At 39.9% G+C, this 23,601-nt stretch overlaps 1 protein-coding gene across 1 annotated transcript in view; it reads left to right on the plus strand.

Moving 5' to 3' along the window:
• Positions 1-23,601, plus strand: part of PDZRN4 (PDZ domain containing ring finger 4) — a 244,634-nt gene that overhangs the window by 214,228 nt on the left and 6,805 nt on the right. The window contains exons 6-9 of the mRNA XM_035544184.2: positions 12,572-12,670; positions 14,686-14,748; positions 18,353-18,454; positions 21,229-21,345. Coding sequence (XP_035400077.1) covers positions 12,572-12,670; positions 14,686-14,748; positions 18,353-18,454; positions 21,229-21,345 — 381 coding nt within the window. The remainder of the gene's footprint in view (positions 1-12,571; positions 12,671-14,685; positions 14,749-18,352; positions 18,455-21,228; positions 21,346-23,601) is intronic.

Below are 23,601 nucleotides of genomic sequence, written 5' to 3' on the forward strand. Positions count from 1 at the left end.
CTACTGATCATCTCACATTAGACATGCTGAGTATGCACCGGCAGGCTTGACGTGCCTTAAGTTACTCTTAGTTTGGTTTGCTTAAGTTACTCTTTGTTTGGTTTGCTACATAGGAGTGCAGTATGCACCAAAAATTTACCCTCCGGAGATGAAAGGGGAGAAGGAATTGCCATATCCAGTGGAACTTCTTTGTCAAAGGATTCGTCAGCTACAGGGCCAAATTCTGCTTCCACAGTTGCAAGATGATATTTTATTATTAGGTGCCTATATGTCAGCATGCTAATTCTGTTTTTTTCTGCTACTACTCTCTTTTTTTTTTCTTTTTTTTTTTTTTTAAAAAAAAAAAACAACAATGGTATCATTGTCTACAGCATCCTGCTGTCCCAGAACATTCTTTGTCTGGATACAACGCAGCATGTGGCTCTAAGTGTAGCTATAAAGCAGGGATCAGCAGGAAAGTAATTTTGTTTTTAAATATTTCTCATTCTATGTTGTATTTGCGTTTGTATTATGCATTTGAGAAATGCTTGCTGATATTTTTCCTTTCTGCTTTGATGTAAACAAATCTTGTATCAGAGATTCTCAAATCTAAAACAGACTTTAAAAAAATGAGGATTAAATGAGACTTTATCCTAGAAAGTAGAGCCCCCACCCCTTGGACAGAGCATTGTTTCTCCCCACCATGTGGAATGGAGATAACCCTCTGTTTCTTTGTGGTAAGCTACCAACCAAATCCATTCTGGCAAATCTGACACCCAATGTGATTTGTCCTTTTCGATGCTGTTTATGAGAATTCAGGACGGTCTTCTGTCAAAATTGATAAGTGAGAAGACAGTGGGGAATGCAATTTTATTTGTAACAGCACAGCTGCCAGCAGTTCCAGCTTGTTTACATCTAGGCTGGCTCTGTCTTGCTCCATAGCTTTTCTATTTCCATCCAAATAGCCCTCAAGTACATTGTGGATGTGCCTGTCTATGTAAAATCTGCATAAAAGAACACACTGGGAGTGTTAGAGAAGGAAAAAAGAATAACTTACTTCTTTAAGTTCTTTTCACAAGTCAAGAACATCGGTAGCTTTAAAAGCAAAATCTTGATCTTTACCAAATCTCCATTTTCATTTACAAAATAGCTTCTAAAACTGAAATGTAATCTGCTAAAATCATGTGATGCTTATTACCTGCCATGGTGAAGGTGCCTGAGGAGTTAAGAGCCTTTTAAGGGCCTTTTAGATGAAAGCATTCTTTCTCCAGTGGAAGTGGTCAGTGTTTGTAAATCAAATCCACAAACATTTTGATATAAGTTTATTGTTTGTGGAAAAAATGCGAGAGGATCCTGCAGTGACCTGTGAAGTGGAGGGCAGTTTAATTACACACTGCTTCACGCTGAATACTTCGGCTACATATCCTACAATTAGCCTCCGTTACATAGGCATTAACATATTTCCTGGAAAATCCTTTTGACAAGGGGGCATAACCCCTGATGGCCTGATGGCCTTATGATAGTTCCAAGGTCTATGAAGCCTTTGTTTGCCTGCTGTATAGCTTGCCTTCAGTCTGGCAGTCCCAGAATCCCAGGCATTTTTGAGCTTTTTATATTAATGCACTTAAGAAAGCTGCAGTCATAGCCATTTCCTTTATGTAATCTCTCCTGTGAGCTGTTTCTTTATCATAGCCCATGCTATACACACAGGTATTAGGGAGGTGAAGTTAAGGGTTTTTTTGTTTTACTGATGTAGCTTTTGGCAGGTGAACTTTTTCAGCAGACTGAAAATTCTTGTTTCATTTTGCCATTTCTGCTATTGCTGTTATTAATAAGCAATTGGTTTCCACATGGTTTACCATTAAAAAGTAGAGTCCCGAGATGGCTGTAAATGTCCCTGCTCTGGTTTTGTGAATTGTGGCATCATCAGACACTTTGCGTTCCCACTATAGGTGAGAAATATATCTCTATGATTTTAGGAGTCACAATCATGCTCTTAATGATTTAATGTTTGATGATTACTAAGGGAGACTCTTCTGCAGTGTGACTGACCTGCCTGGCACCTACTTACATAGGTACATACGCACACATGCATAGATACATGTATGCACATAGTATTTAACTATATATGTTTATAAATAAACTTAGACGCACTCCCTTCCCTTCCCTCCACACAGACACGTGAAGATACATGTAAACAATTAAATATTTAACACCTCTCAAATCTGAATACAAAGTAACTAACTTAAAAAGAAATCACTTTGTTAATTGAACTTTGGTAGCACTGCAGACTCTCTTTGTCTAAACAGAGATTAGTAGCTCTCGAGGGGGAAAAAAAGATCGCATTTAATATAATTGACGATTTCTAGTGATACTAGGATTTGCACATCTTTTTCTGAATTTCATAAAATTACTTCTGGTCATTGTTAGAGACGTTGCTGCTAAACAAAGGACATGCCTAACTAAGAAAGTTGGAAACATGATTTGGGGAAGTGTAATGTAATACTTCTTTGAAACACCAAGCTTCTCTTTTAAGTGTGTAGTCTTGCCTGTTATCCATACCCTGATTGTTTGTATGTGACAGTCACATTTCCTGTTGCATGGAACAAATTCAGAGGTAAAATAAAAGGTGTTTTAAAAGAAACTCTGAAGAACACCATATATTCTACTGCTGGGGCTTTGTTGTTGTTGTTACAAACCCAGACTGTTTCCTCTTTTTTATACCCACACTCACTTGCAGCGTATACTTTTATGTAACACGTAATACCATTCTCATTGCTTCTGAACTTGAGTTAAATTTTTCTTTGTAGAAGCTCCACTGTTAGCTCTTTACCCTCCTAGGACTTCATTAGATTGAACTGTCAGCCTGTTCCTGTAAGAATGGAGGGATAACTCTGATTCTGTTTGTATTATTTATTTTTATTTCATGAGCATGTTTACTTGCCAGTGATGAAGAGTAGGAGGCATTATGAAGATTAAATACTATAGAAGGTAGCAACCTAAATGACGGGTGATTTGGCAGTCTGGATAAGGTGTATCCTTCTAGCTACATGGAGAATAAAACCAAGAAAGTGAATATGATTGGTGATAGAGTGCTAGGATGCTCTGCCATTTTGAGCTCTGCCTGATAAATGTCTGGGTGCTCACCATCATTCCTAGGAATGAAATACGAACTGCTAAAATGGGATTATTAAACAAAATAATGAGACTAGGAGCAGGCTTTTCTTGGTTTCCACAGTTTACGGAAACAACTAGAAAGAAGCTGATAAAATCAATCTGACTTTGCTAGGACGACCTTCTTATAGTAACCCTGACTGAAAGTGTAAAGAGCAGCCACAATTCAACTATGCGTATAAACTGGATGTTGATCTCACCCATAAAGATGTCAGCACAGGAAGATACTGAAGAATGAACTTTAATTTTAAGGTGTCCGTAGTCCCTTTGGACTTCTGTTTGATGCTTCAGAAGAATGACACTAGTTCAGATGAATGAAGATTTTTTTTAAAGTACAAACAATTTATTAAAATAAGTCAGACCTTAATGTACTTTCTCAGTTAATTCTTCATTGATCTGTTCTGTAAGTACTTTCTCTTGGCCTTTTCTGCTTCATTCACTCGGTTAATCATTCTGTTAATTATGCTATTAACAAAATGAACATTAAAACAGTTACTTGGATATTACTACAGATGAAAAGGAAAAGCAGAGATAGAGCTAAGTATTTTCTTATTTTGCTCTATTACATTGTTTTTGTTCTTAAAATTTATGGAAAATATTACCCTCCTTCACTTATCAGATATTGGGCGTACTCATTTATCGATGGGCGTACCTTTATCGATGATCTGGATGAGGGCGTCCAGTGCACCCTCAGTAAGTTTGCAGATGACACCAAGCTAAGTGCGTGTGTCGATCTGCTCGAGGGCAGGAAGGCTCTGCAGGAGGATCTGGATAGGCTGGAGCGATGGGCTGAGGTCAACTGTATGAAGTTCAACAAGGCCAAGTGCCGGGTCCTGCACCTGGGGCGCAACAACCCCAAGCAGAGCTACAGGCTGGGAGATGAGTGGCTGGAAAGCTGCCTGGCCGAGAAGGACCTGGGAGTATTGGTTGATAGTCAGCTGAATATGAGCCAGCAGTGTGCTCAGGTGGCCAAGAAGGCCAACAGCATCCTGGCCTGTATAAGAAGCAGTGTGGCCAGCAGGTCTAGGGAAGTGATTGTGCCCCTGTACTCGGCTCTGGTGAGGCCGCACCTTGAGTACTGTGTTCAGTTTTGGGCCCCTCGCTACAGGAAGGACATGGACGTGCTCGAGCGAGTCCAGAGAAGGGCGACGAAGCTGGTGAGGGGTCTGGAGAACAAGTCTTACGAGGAGCGGCTGAGGGAGCTGGGCTTGTTCAGCCTGGAGAAGAGGAGGCTCAGGGGTGACCTTATCGCTCTCTACAGTTACCTTAAAGGAGGCTGTAGCGAGGTGGGGGTTGGTCTGTTCTCCCACGTGCCTGGTGGCAGGACGAGGGGGAATGGGCGAAAGTTGCGACAGGGGAGTTTTAGGTTGGATGTTAGGAAGTACTTCTTTACCGAAAGGGTTATTAAGCATTGGAACGGGCTGCCCAGGGAGGTGGTGGAGTCACCATCCCTGGAGGTCTTTAAAAGACGTTTAGATGTAGAGCTTAGCGATATGGTTTAGTGGAGTACTTAGTGTTAGATCGGAGGTTGGACTCGATGATCTTGAGGTCTCTTCCAACCTAGAAATCTGTGTCTGTGTCTGTGTCTCATTGCATTCAATAAGCCTTGATTTCTTCTGAAGGTGAAATCAGGGGTACAATGTAGAATAACTAGCCTGGTACTAAAATACCACTTTACAGATGCTTATGGAAAAAAAAATGAGGAAAAAAGATAAACTGTCAGCTAAACCTTGTTAATTTAGCATTTGCAAACTCTTAGGTCATGCCAGCTGTGAGATAAATTGTGTAAACCCTTTGGAGCTCTGCCTGATAATGGTCTGTAAGAGGATAGAACATAAAGGTGTTTCAGTTCACACCTGGAGTTGCTTGAGAATATGCACGTGGCCACTTACTGCAATTTAGAGATGGGCAATAATTCACTAATTGGTAATACCTGTATTGTTCTGGGTGGCTATGATTTTTTTTTTCTCTGATGTTGCAATAATAGCAACTAGTAACAGTTTGTAATCTTATTTTGATCCAAGAGATACTAATAATCATTGTACGGTACAGAAAAATTGCTGACCCCACAGAGACCTTCATGTACTGCCTGACTCTGAATTCTACTACCTTAGTAGTACATGTACCTTAGTACATGTTATTTTTTTGTGGGCTTGAATTGAGATTTGTGCCAAGACTCTGCTTTTTCATACATTTTAGGATAAAGTATCAGTTCTATCATATGTTTCACCACACAAAGACTTTTTTCAGACTGACAGCTTTTTATGTTTCTTCTGGTGAAGTAGGAATCCTCCCACAGGCTGTAGTGACTTCCCTTTCTAAAAGCTATATATGTAGTGTTGAGTTGGCTCCTAATTTAAAACGTGGAGATTTCATTCTTGTAAATACCAAAACTTGCTTTTTTTTTTTTTTTTTTTTTTTTTTCCCCCCATTCAGAAATAGTTGTTCAAAGGAGAGAAGGAATAGAGCACAGGAGCACAGTGTTTTGGTTTTGCAGGCTAGACTACACAGAACATATAATCAGCATTAAAAACTGACATTCTTTTCAACTAAAGGTAGTAGAGTTCAGTGGAACAGGGTAGATGGTAGTTAATGCTAAGAGGTGAAATATTCAACTGTATCATAAACAGAAGGTGTTTAGGATCCTCCAACTTACCATGTCAGAAAAATACAATCCCTGAATTATGAATAACAGGTTTTAAAATATCATATTTCCATTACTGTAAAGCATAACACTGGTTAAAATTAATTTCATATTTGACTACATCTTGTCAGTGAGGTAATTTCCTCATTGTAACGAGGACTTAAATATTAACTGAAATGATCACAAGCATTTCGCGGGGGGGTAGATGTGTTGTATTTTGATTCTATGCTGCCCCCTCTAATGGTGTTAGCAGCGTTCAAGGGGCATACTACTCAGTTATACTGTACAGGTGAGGGGAACACAATAGCTAATGCAATTCTGATAGTCTTTTGGTCCTTATAGTAGCGTGCAACAATTGCTATACAGCCAGAGAATAATGGAACGACATAGAGTATTTATAATATTTCTACAGTGCTTCTCAAACACTCTATAATAATTTATTTCTTTATGTTATGCTATTCTTGTGCTGTTTGCATTGCAGACTGTTTTCATAGATGAAGAAAACAAGTCACAAAAAGTTATGTGAAGTGCCCACACCAAAGCAGTTACAAATGAACAGGGAATAGATTCCAAATTAGTCTCTAAGATTTATATTTAAGTCGTTGAACTTTATTAATATTTAATGCTATGTTCCATACATTATTGATTTTTGAACTTATATCAGGAAATGCTAATGTTGTGAGAATTTCTAATTGGTCAAAGCTTTTGTTTAAGACTTAGAGGCAGAAAATTTTTGGAAACCAATGAAAAGACAATCCTACAAGGAAAGACCATTAAATATTTTTCAAAAAGATGGTGAATTTGAGAAAGTAGGGAAAATTCTCTTCCCCAGTATCTTCCAGGTATCATCTTCCAGGTAAGAATTTCAAATGTGTGCCCAGTAATCTAAAATGCATACAGTGATTTTTCGGGGGGGGGGGGAGTTTAAATTCTGGAAATGGGTCTGAATGTTTCCTTATACAAAGAATTGTAAAGGGGATCTTCAAGTTTTTTTGTTTGTTTGTTTTATTTTGTCTGCATAGTATCTGGAATCTTCCATTCTAGGACACCATGTTTGGATATGAGGTAGCTAAATGTAGTGTTTCCATTTGCAATACTATAGGATAATGTTGAATTATTGATTAACTCTTCTTAGTTAAAATAGTCTACAGTAAATACAGTAAACTGGTCTTAATGCATTTCACAGTCAGTAAGTCATGAGTGGATGGAAATGAAAAATGGACAAAAAATGATACAAGACAATATTATAGTGTCCACCAACTGGACACTAAATACTTTAGAGTTAAGTCAGTGTTATTCTCCTTAAACCTCCTTTGCACTAGAGCAGCCCAAGAACTGCTCTATGTAAAGTTCTATGTAAAGAACTCAATCAATGTCTTTACTCATTCTGTGGATGCAGTAGGTCAAATTTAACACAAATAATACTATCACAAAATGTGTCAAAGATTCCCCAAATCCACTCATTCTCCTTCAGTTCTTGGTGGGGGACATGTCAGATCTCAAGTTTATTCCAAGCTTCAAGACCACCCAGTTGCTTCCAAACACTGGAAGTACTTGTTTGGGTTTTGAGAAGCTCCAGCCATGAAAAAAGGATAGCTTGCCATCCATTGTAACTAATTTATATTAAGGTCTAATTTCTTGTTTGACTCATTTCCCACCTGTACAAAAATTTCTTTGCAGCACACAGAAGTGTAAGAAGACAGGCATATGAAGGATTGGAGGCTGAGAGAGAGGAAAGAGAACAAAGTGGCAGTAATAATAAGTTGCTTCACAGAATCATAGAACATCCCAAGTTAGAGATAAAAAGGGACCCACAATGATCATCAAGTCCAGCTCCTAATTTCAGCAGTGCTGAGCTGTATTCGTGATTTATACATAGTGAAGCAGTCACTTTAGTAGATGGGATTTCTTGCTTACCAGTCAGTAATTACTTTACAGATTTTTATAGGCGTGATAACAGGATGGTTTATAATGTGACCGTAAAAATAAGGTGATGCAGGGGCTATGTGAATATCGGCATTTACTGAGATTGGACGTGCCTGGGAGGAATGGGAGAAAAGGGTGAGTGAAGCTGCTGCCTGTGCAAATACAGGTGAGGGATCGCTTTGGAAAAGAGTGAACTGAGAAGGGCTTTGAGGGTGAGGACAGAGGGTTGTGTCTGTGGAGAGGAGTGCCATGATGGGATAGAACAGGATGAATGGTGATGAGAGGGCCTGACAGGCACTGGTGAGGCAGGAGCAGAGCTCAGCCACAGTATAAATGGGTTTAACAGGGAGTAACCAGTCCTGACAGGAAGTCAAGGGAGGATTCACAGGTGTGCATGGCCTCCCAGAGGCCACTGTCAGAGGGATCAGCAAGTTAAAATGGCGCAAAGTAAGCTTTCCATGTGTGCAATTATTCCAGCATAGGGTCATTGGATAGATAACTCGTCAACATCTTCTGGGTGCGGCGAGAAGAAACTTCACCAACCTCCCTTTTAGGCTGTAATCTGTTTAGCAGTGTGTGGCAGAAAAATGTGAGGAGTTCAGAGCTCTTTTTACCTCCAAAGGGTTCTTCAAGAAAAGCCACTGAAGGGTTCATGCTCCGCTTTCTAACAGGCTGTCAGCTTTATTCATTGTAATCTAGCTTTTAGTAGAAAGACCTACTGTAACTGCAAACTGATGCAAACATTTACCAAGGTCTCCTTTAATGTTCCTTAACCATTTTCAGCAATCGTAGGAAGCCACCAGGTCATTGGATGACATTTATAACCTACTTCTCTACCACTTGAGAGAAATGACAGTATTAACCTAGCATTCACACTCCAAAGAGGTGACAGCTCCCTGTTTGGCCTTATGTCTCCTGGGGCTGACAGCCTGTAAACTGGTTTTCCCATGACTGAAGCAAAAGATGGCCTTTAACTGTGAGCCAGAAGTTACGGCCACTAACCAGTCCATCGCTTTAGAAAACAGCCAACATAACTAGTTTTCAGTCCTTCGAGAGCATGACCTCTACCCTTTTGCTGTCTTTTCCATGTCTGAAGAAATGGTCTACCTTCTAAATTTAAATCCTAGTCTTTCTTATTTTAGTTTCCATGCCTATCTTTAAAGGGTTTTGCTATAAATTATTTTCTTAAAAGTATTGTCTTCACCATTGCAAAGCACTGCCCAAAGTTCTGCCCACACAGAGGAAAGAAGCAGCAAGTCAAAGATTTAGCAATTTGGCATTGCTTTCTGTCACTTGGCATCAGATACCTTCATGTTGAGAGGCAGCTGCCCCCAGAGTGCCCAAAAGAGGGGGAGGCTGTCATCTCCTGAGCGCCCTCCTCAGTCCCTCTCCTTCCACCATCTGTCTGTCAGCACACTTCATGAATCCCCAAATATTACTTCTCACAGATTTTTAAAATGCTGAAATCTGAAGACAGTTCAGTTCCTACATGCTCACACACAAAACCCCAAAAGGTAGAAGAAAGCAACTATATGCATGTGTGTGTGTGTTTCTAAAGGGATTTAAAAGGAGATCACATCCTTACAATATCATTACTGCTGCCAAACTTACTGTTTCTTTTGTTTAAGACCAGTAGTGAGAAAAAAAAAAAAAAAAAAAAAAAAAACATTTAAAAGCATCTGTCACAAAATGAAATGTCAAATGATTCTGACCATGATGGTCCAGGTTCTCTCGTGTCTCTGTTGCTGCTGTTCTCTTGAAGTTGTTTCAGATGTGCATGTTAGTCACCAGCTAAAGACTGAGCTTGTGGACTTTAGATCTTAGAGATGATTTAGTGTTTTATAAAAAGATGTTTTTAGCCCCGAATGGGATCAGAATGTGTTGTGTTTGCTATAAAAAGATGTGAGGTTAACACTGCAGATGCGCAGTGGAGAAAGCGTACTTATTTGGAATGGCTTTTGTGCAAAGCAAGAGACCTCATCCAACTTCATCCTTAGTCTGAATGAAATATTACTTGAGTGTGTTCTTGAGTCTAGACTGAAAAATCTGAAATGTTTTTCAGGCAATCAGCTTTTGTCCCTGAGTACTACTGTGGGTATCTACTGCTTGTAAGTGGCCACAGCCATGCACACTGTCATCAAACTACACCTTGCACAGTCATTTAGGAAAGGAGTAGTCCCAAGACTTCTGAGTACAGATCTCAGCTCTGAGGTCTGTTACAAGGAAAAGAAACGAAGACTGTGGCAATGCAAGCACTGTGCACAGCCAGGCGTGCTGTATCCCAGTCGGTGGATATTTGTCACTGGTGTTTGTCAGCAGCCAGTTCCCAGAGAAGGTTTTAGCAAACCTCCTGCATTCCCAGGATGGAGCCTCTAGAGTTGCCCTCATTTTCCTTCACTTTCGTGCCCTAAATGGTTAAATTATTCTGCTCATTGACCCAGTGCGTGCTGGAAGGATTCAGCTCATTTGTGGCCTGAAACATTTGTAAAACTTTATAATACCAAACATTTTGAGACAAATCATCCACAAGAGCATCAAGGCCATTCCTGGCTGAAGAAATTATGCTCAGAGCAGTCCTCGGGGTCCCTGACCAGCCTCATCACGGGGAGAGGGGAGGTGGTGCCAGCAGGACAATGAAAGTCAATGGATTTCAGCTTGTGCACAGCTCCTCATTTACCTTGATTTAAAGGTCCCAGACTCAGCCCTTTATGGTGTATTTAGGCTTCCTTATAGGCCTCTAAGGGACTGCAAGCTTCTTTATTCCTTAAAAGTATACCTTGTTGCTGTAATTGAAGCTGTTTTGTTACTGTAATTCCTCCCTAATATTACAGTTCTAGTCAAGTGTTCTTTCCCTCTGGAGGCATCAATTATTATGGGTTTTGAATAGGCCTCCCTTCAGTATACATATTTTCACTCCCAATGCCAAAATCAGGTCACTGTAATTCTCTTCCTTAATAAAATACGGTCCCATGTTTCTTCTTTCAAACTTCTTTCATGTATAAAGCATGTACTGGTGACTAATTCCACTTCTTACCACATGATAAGCTATTTAAAGTGACTGTCATACTTATGAAAAGCTAAAGAATACTACAAGTTTCATGGTATTTTTGACACTTTCTTACTAAGACATTGAATGTTCAAAGTCCAGCAATAAGTTTATATAGTTTATGCAGGTTCTGAGCCTGTGTAGATTTGTGCATTGGTGAGGGAGCAAGGGATCAAGCCCAGCAGTGCACTTTGTGAAATGCAAAGTGTGCAGTGTTCGGTAGCTAACCTAAGTATGTGACCGGGGGGGGGGTTTCAGTAAGTTCTGGCATTTTGATGCTTGGTCCCCACACGTCCATTGAGCACAGTAGTAAGCCCTCCCTGCTGCATGCCCATTTGTGGGTTGATCTCTGTGACATCTCAGAGGATGGGGAGAGACAAACTCCTTATCATAGACAGAGAACCAAAGTCTAAGTTTGAGGAAAGTACTGGACCTGTGGCACAGCCAAGTCACTGTCACTGACCTACAAGTTCAATACCTGAGTGGCAGTACTTTCTGGTCTTTCCTCCAGTATTTCCTCTTCCCTACCAGCCAAAGGGGGAAGTACATGCTTGTGGTGCATGGCTGTTTCACGCAGCAAGGGATGCAGCTTCCCTCCCCACAGCCTGGCACTGGGCTCTGTTTGCTGCTGCAGGAGAACTGGAGAGAACAGACACAGCGGTGCCCATGTGCCCTGGGAGAGACTTGTGCTCGAGAGGTTGTCCTGATACTTGCTGAATGTGTGACTCTGCACTGTATCAAGTCTGAAAAGTGGATTGTGAAGGATTCTCTTGGCTCTTTCTCTTTTTTTTTTCCCACTTTTTTATGCTTATAAGAAGCAGAAGCTGTTAAGCTCCAAATGTCATCTACAAACTCCTTTTAAATACCCATATCAGCTGAAGTTTTCCATTTGCAACCAAGCTAATATTCTGTGTTATAGAATTCATCGTGCTTTATTGCAATTATTTGCTTCACAGTGTTGAAACCAAGTACAGCTTTGCATTTTTGTGAATTATTCCCCTGTGAAACCCTAAAGATGCTTAACTCAAATGGGTGTGTGTAGTAGTTATCACTGCACCATCTGCCCTAAAACTTGCACTTTTCATGAGACGCCACTGCTGGGACATCTGGCACTAAAAATATGTTTTCTGCATCATCTCACAATTAAGGAGGATGCCATGGCTGTTCAGCTCCACAGAAAATTCCTTCAAGCGTCCTTCTATTACCTAACAACTTCTGCAAGGAAAGTATGGCACTAAGCTGGCTGGGGAATGAATAATGATATTAATGGAAGGCTGTGGTTTTGCTTTATGTTTTAGATTGCTGTTGGAAGGGAGTGTTGATGGTGTGACGGATTAATTGACATGTAGCCAGCCTGTCCTCTATCCTATAAGTCAATAATTGGCATGGTAGGACTGAAATGACTATGTAATATACTGTAAGTCAGCTCCTATTATCCAAAGGCAAAAAAGATCTGCAAAATCAATGCACATCCATATTTTTCAATGAGACATATCTTCCTGAATGATTTCTGCATAGCTTGAACCTGTGATATATTGGAATTTCCTTAATTCACTGAGTATTTTTCTCCCTAAAAGAAGCACACAAAATAAAGTGTCTTGAGACTGGGCAGTTGCAACAAACTTCTGCAGTTTCTCAGATACATCTTGACATGTAGGCATGAGATTTACCATACTGAGGAAGGACTGTCACTTCTCCATGGCTGGGCAGGAGGGATTTGGTGGCTCGGCGCTCCTTCGTGTCACGTAATTTTTTCCAACTTTGGCAAAAGCCATCATGTGGGGCCATGTGCTTTCTTGTAGGAGGTGGAGCTGTGCCGCATTAGCAGCCAGGAGAAGCTGGGGCTGACTGTCTGCTACAGAACTGACGACGAGGAAGACACAGGGATCTACGTCAGCGAGGTAAAGACGTGGCGCTGAGGTGGGAGGAGCACATCGGGGAATGTGAGAGCAAGTGCTCTGAGACCAGGCTGCGGAAATGTCGGCCGTCAGCCAGCACATGTCACTTCCAATTCATTTAGATTATCAGTTTAAATTATGTTGCCCAAGTACTGTAATTATTACTAGCTCGCTTCTCTAATCTGAATGCTTTTAACTAAAACATCATAGTTAGGGAAGTGTAAAGCAGCCTGAGCACGGATGGAATTTTGAAAGAAAATTGCCCTTATGTGGGAAAGTAAGCAGAGTTTTTAAGGTGAAAGCCTGCTGCACACCCTGCTTGCATTTCCCCCATCACAGCCTCAGTAATCGTAACAGTGGATAGTCCTTATTCTATTATTTGTGGTTTTGGTACAGTTGTGGTATCACAGACATGCCACAGGTGGATAAAGGGAGTAGCCTGGGAGGGGAATATATCAGAAAGACTGATCTCTCCTAATATTTATTTATTTATTTATTTATGGTCAAACAAAAGATAGAGTACTGGATATTGAGATGGGTGGATCCCTCAGTTTTCACTGATGTACCAGTAAAACATGGCATGCAGCACATATCACAAGGTGTGAGTGTTTCACAGTGTCGGTCCAGAAGGCTTCCAGTTAATTCCCTTTGTGTCCCACCTTTGGGACTCAAAGAGGGTTGTTTCCCTGAATAAAGCAGAACTCTTGTGAGTCCAAGCTCACTGGTGGTTGTCCTGGATGAACTGGATTCCCAATAATTTGAATTCTGAATTCCCATAAACTTTGTCGCTTTTGTGACATGTTGTACCAAATTCTGAGTGAAGCTCATGGACAAAGTGAATCCATAGAGAGTTTTCTCCTACTCATCAATAAACAGGGATGAAGAAAAAGTCATTCATCTGCAGGTCAGCAGCAATGTCAAGCTGAAAAGCACAGCCCTGGAACTAGAATGAGGAATTAATGTAAAACCACCCAAGAATAAGTCTTTCAACAGTTATATAGGTGCGGCTGTTAAAGTTTATTTGACCTTGTAAGGAGAAAGAAAATGCAGGAACCTCCTAATACAATCCAGAATTATATCTGAAATGTGGTGTTTTTCCTGCATGGTAGGAATTTCTCAGACCTTTTAAAGTGAATGTAATTATATTGTCTTTTATACTTGATTAAACATTTAGGAATCATTTTTTTTCTATGACAGTTCACAAGAAGAAAATAATATCTAACAGCTGTAGAGGATGTAACCTGCAAACCAGATGCTAAACTCAAACGCTTGGTTTGAAATGCTTAAAAAAAAGCTTATGGCATGATGAAGCAAAATAAATGATTTAAGATAACCATCAAGTGAAAGGTGATAGATTGTATTGCCCTGCAATGAACAGTAGGTCATTGCTCAGAGATGAGCTATAGTGACTTTGATGAACTGTTAATGGAGCCCTAAACATCTATTTAGGTTAAACAAACTTAAAATTAACTAGCTTAGAGCAGAAGCTTTATACAGAACCTGTGAATGATCTATACAAAATAGATCCCCTTTTTTTTTTCCGTCTCCTTGAGAACTGCAAAATTCCAGAGGAAATAACAGATTGAAAACTGAATCAATCATTTCACAGTAAATATTTTCATGCAAGAAAAATAAGCCTGCTTCTTTCCCAAATACAGGCCCATTTGTATGGAGGTATCAGCTGCTGCAGAATCACCTCAGTCCATAGTGAACTTTCAGAGCACAGGGACTCTGTTGTTAATTCTTAGTGCTCTGACAGCTGAAGGTTAATGCCTGAAGGTGGCATAGAAGAGTATTAATCTGAAAATCATATGCTCCTGACCTCTTCTGTCTTTAGGCTTTTATCTGAAACAAGATTATACAATTATTTAAAAAATGGTTGAGTTCACAGTACTGTAAAGGAAGGTTTAAATTACCTCTGTACAGAGTAAAAATGGAACTTCATTAAATTCAGCAACACTGATTGGTTTCTGGTAAAAATATTTTCATCTGCTGTTATTGAATATTGTCCTATGCAGGTTGATCCAAACAGCATTGCTGCCAGAGACGGCCGGATCCGTGAAGGAGACCGTATTTTGCAAGTATGTGACAATAGACTCTTTCCTAAACTCTTTCTTCAGACAAACGTGCAGTGCTGTCTTCTCTGTGGACTGTTAATGAGGGAAGGTAGTTCTCTTTGTTACTGTGATCGATGAGAAAATCCATGTCTGTCTGTTTTTTAACACAATAGCTGGGAGCTACAGCGTGCGTATTGAAAAATGAGAATGACAAACTTGTTCTGGCTCATGCCCTTATATCCTGTGTCTTTCTTTGCCGTATTTATTAGCAAATCTCATTTTCTCTGTGTTCATCTCAGTTCATGTCAAATTCTAAATAGGGATCCTGCAAACATAAATACAGGTGTCAGAAACTTGCTGATCATTCACCGATTGCATAAATTTGTGTAAGCCTAACTCACGCTGAGCATTGATGGCAAGAGTTTTCATACAAAAGACATGCTGTTCATAAAGGATGATCTTGAATGTACTTGAGCAGGGGGTTTACTAGACTTTTGTTAATATTTTCTTTCCTCCACCAAAAATACATTGCTTTTCTGAGTTCTTGGCTGATCCACCATCTTGGCTTTTTTCTTCCCCCTTGGTTTCTATTGATCTTCTCATTTAGAGAGCTGCCCCTGCAGCTGTCCTGCAGATAGGTTTGTGCAATAAAGCACAGTGCCCGTAGGCGAGGTCTGGAAGAGGGAGGGAGGGCAATGTCACAGCACAGAGAGGAAAATAGCTGGAATGGCAGTAGGTTTGTGTTCTGAACTGGCAGTGAATACTATGTTTTGAAGTAATGACAAAACAGATACCAAAAATCAGTAAATTGGAAACTGCTATATTATATCATTTTAGTTCTGGTTTCCAGTCAATTTCCCTATTATTTTGACTTTTTTTTGTGTGTGTGTGTGTTTGTTTGTTTGTTTTGTTTTGTTTTGTTTTTCACTGAAGTCCCAGAAGTAGCTCCTGGTAACGACAGGTTGTTTTTCTATAAACAGTTCCGTAATGGCTTTTCATTAATACTTGCACATGTGCTTTCTGGTTGTCGCAAGCTTAGCCTGTTCCTTCCCATCAGTCTTCTCATTTCTGCAGGAAACCTCTTTGCTGAAACCTGTAGCTGTATTTCTTACCCTGGTATCAGGTTTGGGATTGTAGCTAATCTCCTGAGCACAATAGGATCTAGAAGCTGGTTTACCAAAGTGGCCCATCTTTCAGAGAGGAAATAATAAGTTTCATTTTAATGCCAGGGCTCACTCAGGGCTGCTGGTTTATTTTCTGTGCAGCTGAAGATGTGAAAATGTTGTCAGGGTGAACGATGCTGCCCTCCAGAAGACACAAATGCCATGGTGCGAGGGGTGATGGGGCTGTGGGACCACGTTACAGACTGAGAGTAGGACTGGAAAAGTCAGTGCGCTGTCTTCTGCATCTTGCTATAGAATATCCATTGAAGGAAGCAAACAGAATATAGTGGTATTTTTAACTTTCAGAAATCATTTAAAAAAATAAAATAATCTTGTTTATTCAACCAAGAAGAAACCACTTTCATTCTTCCTCTATGCACTTTAAAGTAAGTAAATAGAGGGTAGATTAATTTCCTGCTATTTTCCTTTCTTTCCAAAATTTCTGTGTGAAGTGGAGAGCCAAGAGCAGTTCAGGCAAACATTCTCAAATTCCTAATGAAATTCATTTCAATTGTGAGTAAAGAGTCCAGGGGTGAGAGAAAGCATAGGTAATTCTGCCGTCTTTTTGTAGGCTGGAGCATTACTTTAATGTCAGTGCTGATATATAGCTATGAGTTTGATCATTAAAGTTAACACCCAGAGAGTTATGTGGGGTTTACTTTCATATCTGAAAACACATTGACCCTCTATCTACTCTTATTGATGAGATAACTCAGAGAAATAGAAGCTGACAGTGCCATTACAGGGGATTACACTGAGGCTGGGAGAAAGAAGACTCTGTGAGCATGGAGGCATTTTCTGTGGGCAGCAGATGGCATTGGTTAAGGCTGTGGGGGGACAGTGTTTTGTGTATTTCTCAGAAAATTACAGCAGATTTCCTCACAAGACTGGAACTGTCCCCTTCTCATTCTCAAAAACCTCACACCTCTCCCGTCACCTTTGCAGCCCTCTTAAGCATCTGAGAAAAGTCTGGGTATTTCACATCAAATATTATGAAGTCAAGGGAAGGGTTTTATGAGGACAGTCCTAGTGAGACTTGCCTACGTCTGCTACTTTTAGCTTTGAACCTCCAGGCTAATAAATGGTGTCTCCAGGGGCGAGCTGTCCATGGGACAGGCTGACATCCTGCTTATTCCCCAGTGATGTGCTGTTAGTGTGGGGACAGCAGGGCTGTGGTCTCTGGGGTGGGAGAAGGGGCAGTTGCCCAGATGATAGGACTTGCTGGAGCAGCCACTGTGGCTTGGGGTGTTTGGACAAGCTGGAGATCTGCTCCCGGCTCTGTGTGGCTGTGGTGCCGCTTTTTGGGTTAGGGCAGCTCTGTGTCACCAAATAATTGACCGGTCTCCCACAGACCACAGTTATCCCTTCATGAAGCCAGTGTAGTGTCTCAGACATTTATTAATTGCCAGTTGGATGTCCAGGGTACACAGGGTTTTCTTTAATCTCAATTAAAGCTGTGATTTTGTGTCAGAGTTTTCAGGCCAAATATGCATGCAGAAATAGGACTTGCTCTTTCCAGCCAAAAAGTTCCTGCTACTTTGAAACTGAACCCCTGCAAGAGATTAAATATTGGGCAAGGTTTTATTTCCCCTTAATCATAGAATATCCTGAGTTTGTTCTGCCTTCCAGTTTTGTTTTCACCCAATTTCAAATAGACCAGTTTTTTGTTTGGTTGTTTTGGTTTGGTTTTTTTGCTGCCACAATGAGAATAATCCACTTCTTCTGATATCGGTTGGACAAAAGTAAATACATACGGAAAATACAGTTCATATTTGATTCCCCCTAGAAGGGGTTTTGGACAATGTAAAACATGTTTGTTATGATGTAGTCATGGATGTGGCTGTTCCGATGAGGTGACGGAACAGCAGAGAGATAGCATGAAAAACACAAACTGTTTTTATTTTGATTATCCCCTTGTAAGGGGGATACATATGTTTTGTGTGGCTCTGGATACTAAGCTGTCCACACAAATATAAAATGATTAAATGGAGCAGCAATAAGCAGTGGCCTGTAAGTATTGCCTGGTGAGAGATAATGCTGCAGCTCTCTAATTGGCTCTGTACAAGCACACAGTGTGACTGATTTCAGCTGTGGTATTACCAGTCTTGCTTCCACCAGCACTATTATCTCAGAGTGACACTTCCATTACTCTGAACGGAGAAAGATGAACGTCACCTGTCAGGGGCTGGTTAATTGTGTTGCTAGATGTATGTTACCAGGGTGCAGGTTGGACATTTATGAACATAACTGCTTCCTCTGATGTCCGCCATCCTTCAACGATCGATATGGCTCTTACAGTAAGCGCATAATTGAGTGAAGGCACTTACCACTGAGGGGCTGAAGACGAGCCCGTTGTGCAAGTTTCATTGTCCATACATTCACCACAAATGAGCTGATATTTGCCCTTTATTGTGTGTTGCTTTGTGGAAATAGAAACTAATGTGCCACTTTCATTTGTTTTCTAGATTAATGGCCAAGATGTCCAGAATCGGGAAGAAGCAGTAGCATTGCTCTCCAGCGATGAATGCAAGAAAATTGTGTTGCTGGTAGCAAGACCAGAGATGCAGGTTAGAGTAAATAGATGCACTGAGCCAAGAGCTGGGTTATACTGTACATTCACTATCACCATAAGTAATGAACTGCTGAGAAATAGGAATGCCAAGGTTCCTGACAAAAGGAGGAAAAAGATAATTGCAGAACTTTGCCCCTTTTTAGCCAACAAAGAAAATAATATGTTATTACCAGGGCTTGTTAGCCCAAAGCTAAGCAATTCCTTTCCAGAAGACAAAGTAAGCAGATATACAAATAAAGCTGAGAGCACTAATATGATATTAGTAAAATATGAAGTAGAACTAGAAAACTATGCATTACTTGTTTGATGATTCTTTTTTGTTCTGGGAATAAACTTCCCATGCTTATCTCAGTCATTTATATGAGCTTACACAAAGCTGTAGTTTTTCACTGCTGATGCCCCTTTTTATCCCATGCACTTGTAAGCAAGAATGTAAACTTGTAAACTGTTCATTTATGTGCCAGTTATGGGAATTTCACTACAACACCATTCATGAGCTCTGGGTCTAATTGTTTTCTAAGGGCCCTGCTCACAAAAAAAAAAATAAAAATGGTTGTACATTACAAATCATATCTCAGGAAGTACATTTTCAAAAGCTTTTAGGAATATTTCAATGGTGTTAAAAATAAAATTATGCCGTGACAAGAATGTTTTATGTCATTGCAGCGGGAGGTGTTAGGTTGATCATCAAACTAAGGAGAGGTAGACTAGAAGAAAAGTACTTTTTGTACTTCCCTTTATATTCTGTTTATAAGCCATTGCAAAACAAAAGAGACATTATATTGTCACTGTTCTCTCCATCTGTCAGCAATTCAAGCAAAGTTGGTTATGTTGCCATTTGTCTCTCATGCTATTGATCTGATATTTCTCGGTTTCGCTAGCTGCATACTCTGTATAAATTAAATTGAGTAAGTGTAATTCAGTGCTGCTTGGAATCTCTACTTCAATCCAGTACTTACGTAAGATTCACAATTTCAGCATTTATTTCCTTTATGTTTTTCATCAATCTAAACAGCTCCCATAAAAATGATGACAAAAAGTATAGCAAAAAAAAAAAAAGCTATGCATCAGTTTATATTGCAAAATTGTAGCATGCATTGGAAGTTGCAGAAGTTTTGAAAGGCTTTTTCAATATTATTCTTAATGATTTTTCCCTAAGATTTTTTTTTTTTTTCTGTAGGGGTAAGAAACCCACTGACTGAGAAAATGCTTGCACAAGGAAAGTTAGTTGTCTGTATTTATTTAGACTGGTGAACATGAAAAAATTATATCAATATAAGATAAGGAATTACTTATCCATATCAGTATAGCTTCCCATGTAGATGCTACTTTCATATCACACAAAATAGTGTGTTTTCGTTTGTGATGTTTTTGTTGTTGCTTAGTTTAATTTAGTTTAAATTGTGTTCTGAGAACATAATTAGGCAAAACTGAAGAAGTAGCCGTAGTACGTCAGAAATCATGCTGTCCACAAACTGATATCAGGTAGCTGTTTTGCTTTGACTCTGGTAAAAAGGATTAAGCAGGCTTTTATTTTTAGATAGAAAATGGTAATGGCAGTATTGCATTCTTGAAGGCTGACAGCTGAGCACATTCATTCAGAAACAGGGAAAAAAAACTTCTTTGACCATTTATTTGTGCAGTGAATACTGATGGATAATTAAGTTCTGAAGCAGAGTACCAGAGGAGCACATAACCTGTTTAATATGGAAACAAATGGCACAGGCACGTGCATTCACATGTGTATGTGCGCGGAATGTATGTAGTACGTGTGTATGCTAAGGCATATATTATTGTTATTCTAAAAACTATAACATAAGGATTCACATTAAGTTAGGCACAGGGTCTACCATGATCAAAGCAGCAGATTTACCCAAGTGAGATTCATCTTTCATCCTCCCAATTTGGTTATCTCTGCAATTTCATCAAATGTGAGAAATTACATTGCATCCTTTATGGTAGAGAAAGACTGTATTCATGCTTTCCCTGGGAAAAAAAGGCAAGCAAGAACAATAAAGCTCCAAAGCTTGTTTGGTCTTGCTACGTAAACCCAATGCAGGGTTGTGGAGAAGAGAGAGGATATACTAACTTGACAGAAAACAGTGTCCCTTCTTGTCCTTTTGCAACACTATCTACACCAAATGTCAAAGTATTATTTTACACTTAGGGAAAAACACAAACAAACAGTTGAGGCTTGTTTCCAGGCGAGCTGAAAGAACAAAAATAACCGCCCTTCAAGTCACTGCATCTGTCTGTCACCTTCCTCTGTTTGTTTGTTTACCTGGAATATCAATGGGAAAACTGTAGTAGAAATGCAACACAAGGCATCTATCAAGGATGCAGCACTAGGGCACAGCACTGGGGCAGAGGTTGTTAAAGGAAAGAGCCCAGTTGTCTCATGGCCCTATTAGTAACATTGCCACTCTTTTGGCGCTGTGGCTCTTGGCGGTAATGAACATGACAGCTTCAGGATTATGCGCTCTGCCTTTCATACCTTTTGAAAAGAAATAACGTCTGTGCTGTGCAGTCTCCTTCATTATGAGAGAAAATCAGTCATACTGTTTCAAGAAAGGATAAAAGGCATAAGAGTCCCATTTTTTTATCCTTCTTTTTCTTCCTCCTTTTTTGAGAAGCGGACTCCTACTGCCTGGCTTTCTGAAGTGAATCATTATGATAAAAAGAACTAGTCAAGCATTGCCATTTGGGTTTACCCTATTTTAGCGTGCATCCTTGCTGACATAATATAATGTACTAATGTATTCTTTGCAGCTGGAGGAAGGGTGGCTGGATGATGAAAGGAATGAATTCTTGGAGGAGTTGAACTTAGAAATGTTGGAAGAGCAGCATAATGAAGCGATGCAGTACACAGCCAATGAGGTGGAGCAGGTAGGACTGCCACTAAATGTGTTATTTGAAATTTTGCTAGGCATACATTGTTACTAATAGAGAATGAAATGGCATGCTGTAAAGTGGAGTCAAAAGCTTTGATAGAATTTTTTCTCTCGGATGCTCTGAACTCCAGTGTGCTGTAGGTCAAAGCAGAACAATAGATGTTTGGGCCAAGTTAGCAAACAATTTAGGAAACTGTGATAACTGCAGATTTCTCGTTTTCTCTGAGCTCTCAGAATATTATTTCTTGCTTTCTTTAATTCTGAAGTGTTTGGGGTTTATGTTGTTATATTTTATGTCTTTTTTTTAATGGATTGTATTAATGTGACATGTAGAGCTCTGAACAGGGACAGGTGCTCCTCTAGTACATAAGCAAGGTATGAGCTGGCCTGTGCAGTGTGTAATCTAACTTTTAGATTACGGCATTTAAAAGAAAGAACAGGTGTTTTGGTAACACAAGAGTATTTTTCTTACACCAACAGTGCACAGTTCATCATTTGTTTTGTTAATGGAGACAAAGAAGCATACTGTTAATATAGTCTCAGCTTGCAGTTATCCTAACTTTTACATGCCCATATGTGCTGTTAGCCATGGGGCTGCAGCGAAGATACATGTGCACTCTCAGCAGTACAGTTTCATCAGGGGATCTTCTCACTTCTTTTTTTTTTTTTTTTTTTTTCTTTTTTGTGGAAGGCGTAAGTGACCTTATCCACACCTGAACCAGATGATCTGTCAGCATGCATACCCATGTGGAGCTGAGCACATAACATCCCACCTCATCTCCTGGCTTCTGTATATGTGTCACTGGGGAGAAACTCTTTTTCTACCCACAGAAATCTGTAACTTGTTTTTTTTTCCCCATTTTGAATTCTTCGAAAGCAAAGCCTGAGGCATTTTTCTTTGAAGTGAAGAGAGGGAGAGAGGCTGAAAGCCTTCCTTCTTCTGGAAACCAGGGAACTTATTTGGCTAATGGGAGACCTGACTTTAAATCCTGCACTGCCAAGTCCTCGCTGGGGGCCTCAACTTGCATCTAGCCTGTTCTATCCCCACCTCCCTTCTTGCTTTGGTGCTGATGATAACTCCCATTAAAGCCATTCACTTTACACAAATTAAATATTCATTGGGACAGAGACACTGACAGAATAGTTCAGCAATTAAGTCTATTATCTGGAATATGATAGATCAGATTACAAATCCTTGATCTTATAAGCATTTAATTAATCGCACAAAGCAGAATAACTGGTATCAGAGGTGAAGGGAGCCCTGCAATGGAATGTATAATGGCCTTTTAGTTATGATCGTCTTTTCCAGGCAGTGATCCAAGCCTTGCTTTCCCAGGTCAAATGTGCTAAATACTGCACTGCTAGCTACTTTGAACTGAGATCTGGCATCTTTTTATTTTTTTAACCAGAAATTTTATCTTAGATACCCAAAGATTTCCTGTCACAAAGAACACTTGTTCTTTGCAAAGCATTTTACTTTGTGCAGTGCTATCTTCACCCACTTCTGGAGGAAATTCTTGAGCAGGTCTGCCTACAGACCCCTTTTAAACCCTGACACAACATTTTCAGACCTCCGAAATCACTTCACAGTTGTGATTTTCCACTCCCAGTATCCTGTCAAACCTTGACTTTTTCACTGGATTTGGGTTGCGGTTTGTGTTAATTACTGAACAGTGATGTTCTATGAGGTGGTTTCATCAAACCACTTGAGGTTTTTTTTTGTTTGTTTGTTTTTTTCCATTGAGATCTTATACCGAGTATTTTTTCCCCTGTTGAGATTTTATATTAAGGTAGAAGAGAGCTACACTTGATAAGATTATGGTCAGTTGTACTCTATAGGTGTCTGACATTGCATTGCTTGAAGTAATTCTAGGACAGCCAGACAGTTCTTTGCCCTTCTGATGAGTAATTGAATCAACCAAATGCAGCTTGATGTGTAATGGGGCATCAGTAAGTTGTGACAGCTGCTGTTTCTAGACTCTATGTAGTGACTTGGCAAGTCAGAAAACTAGTTCTTTACTCCTTGTTAGGCTAGGAAACCTAGCAGTTTCCTGGAGTGAATCACATAATACATCGGTGTAATGAAACTGCTCTTGTTGCAGCTGCAAGTAGCCAAGCTGATTAGCTTCAAGCTCCCTGGTTGGCCATGGAGATTTTGCTCCAACACCAGGCTTAATTTTTGTGAACCAGGACACAGTCCTCTGGCTTCATAATTGTTTGTGATCATGAATATTGTGAGCTGCAGGAATGA

Source organism: Cygnus atratus, chromosome 1 (genome assembly GCF_013377495.2).
Source record: "Cygnus atratus isolate AKBS03 ecotype Queensland, Australia chromosome 1, CAtr_DNAZoo_HiC_assembly, whole genome shotgun sequence".
Taxonomy (NCBI): Eukaryota; Metazoa; Chordata; class Aves; order Anseriformes; family Anatidae; genus Cygnus; species Cygnus atratus.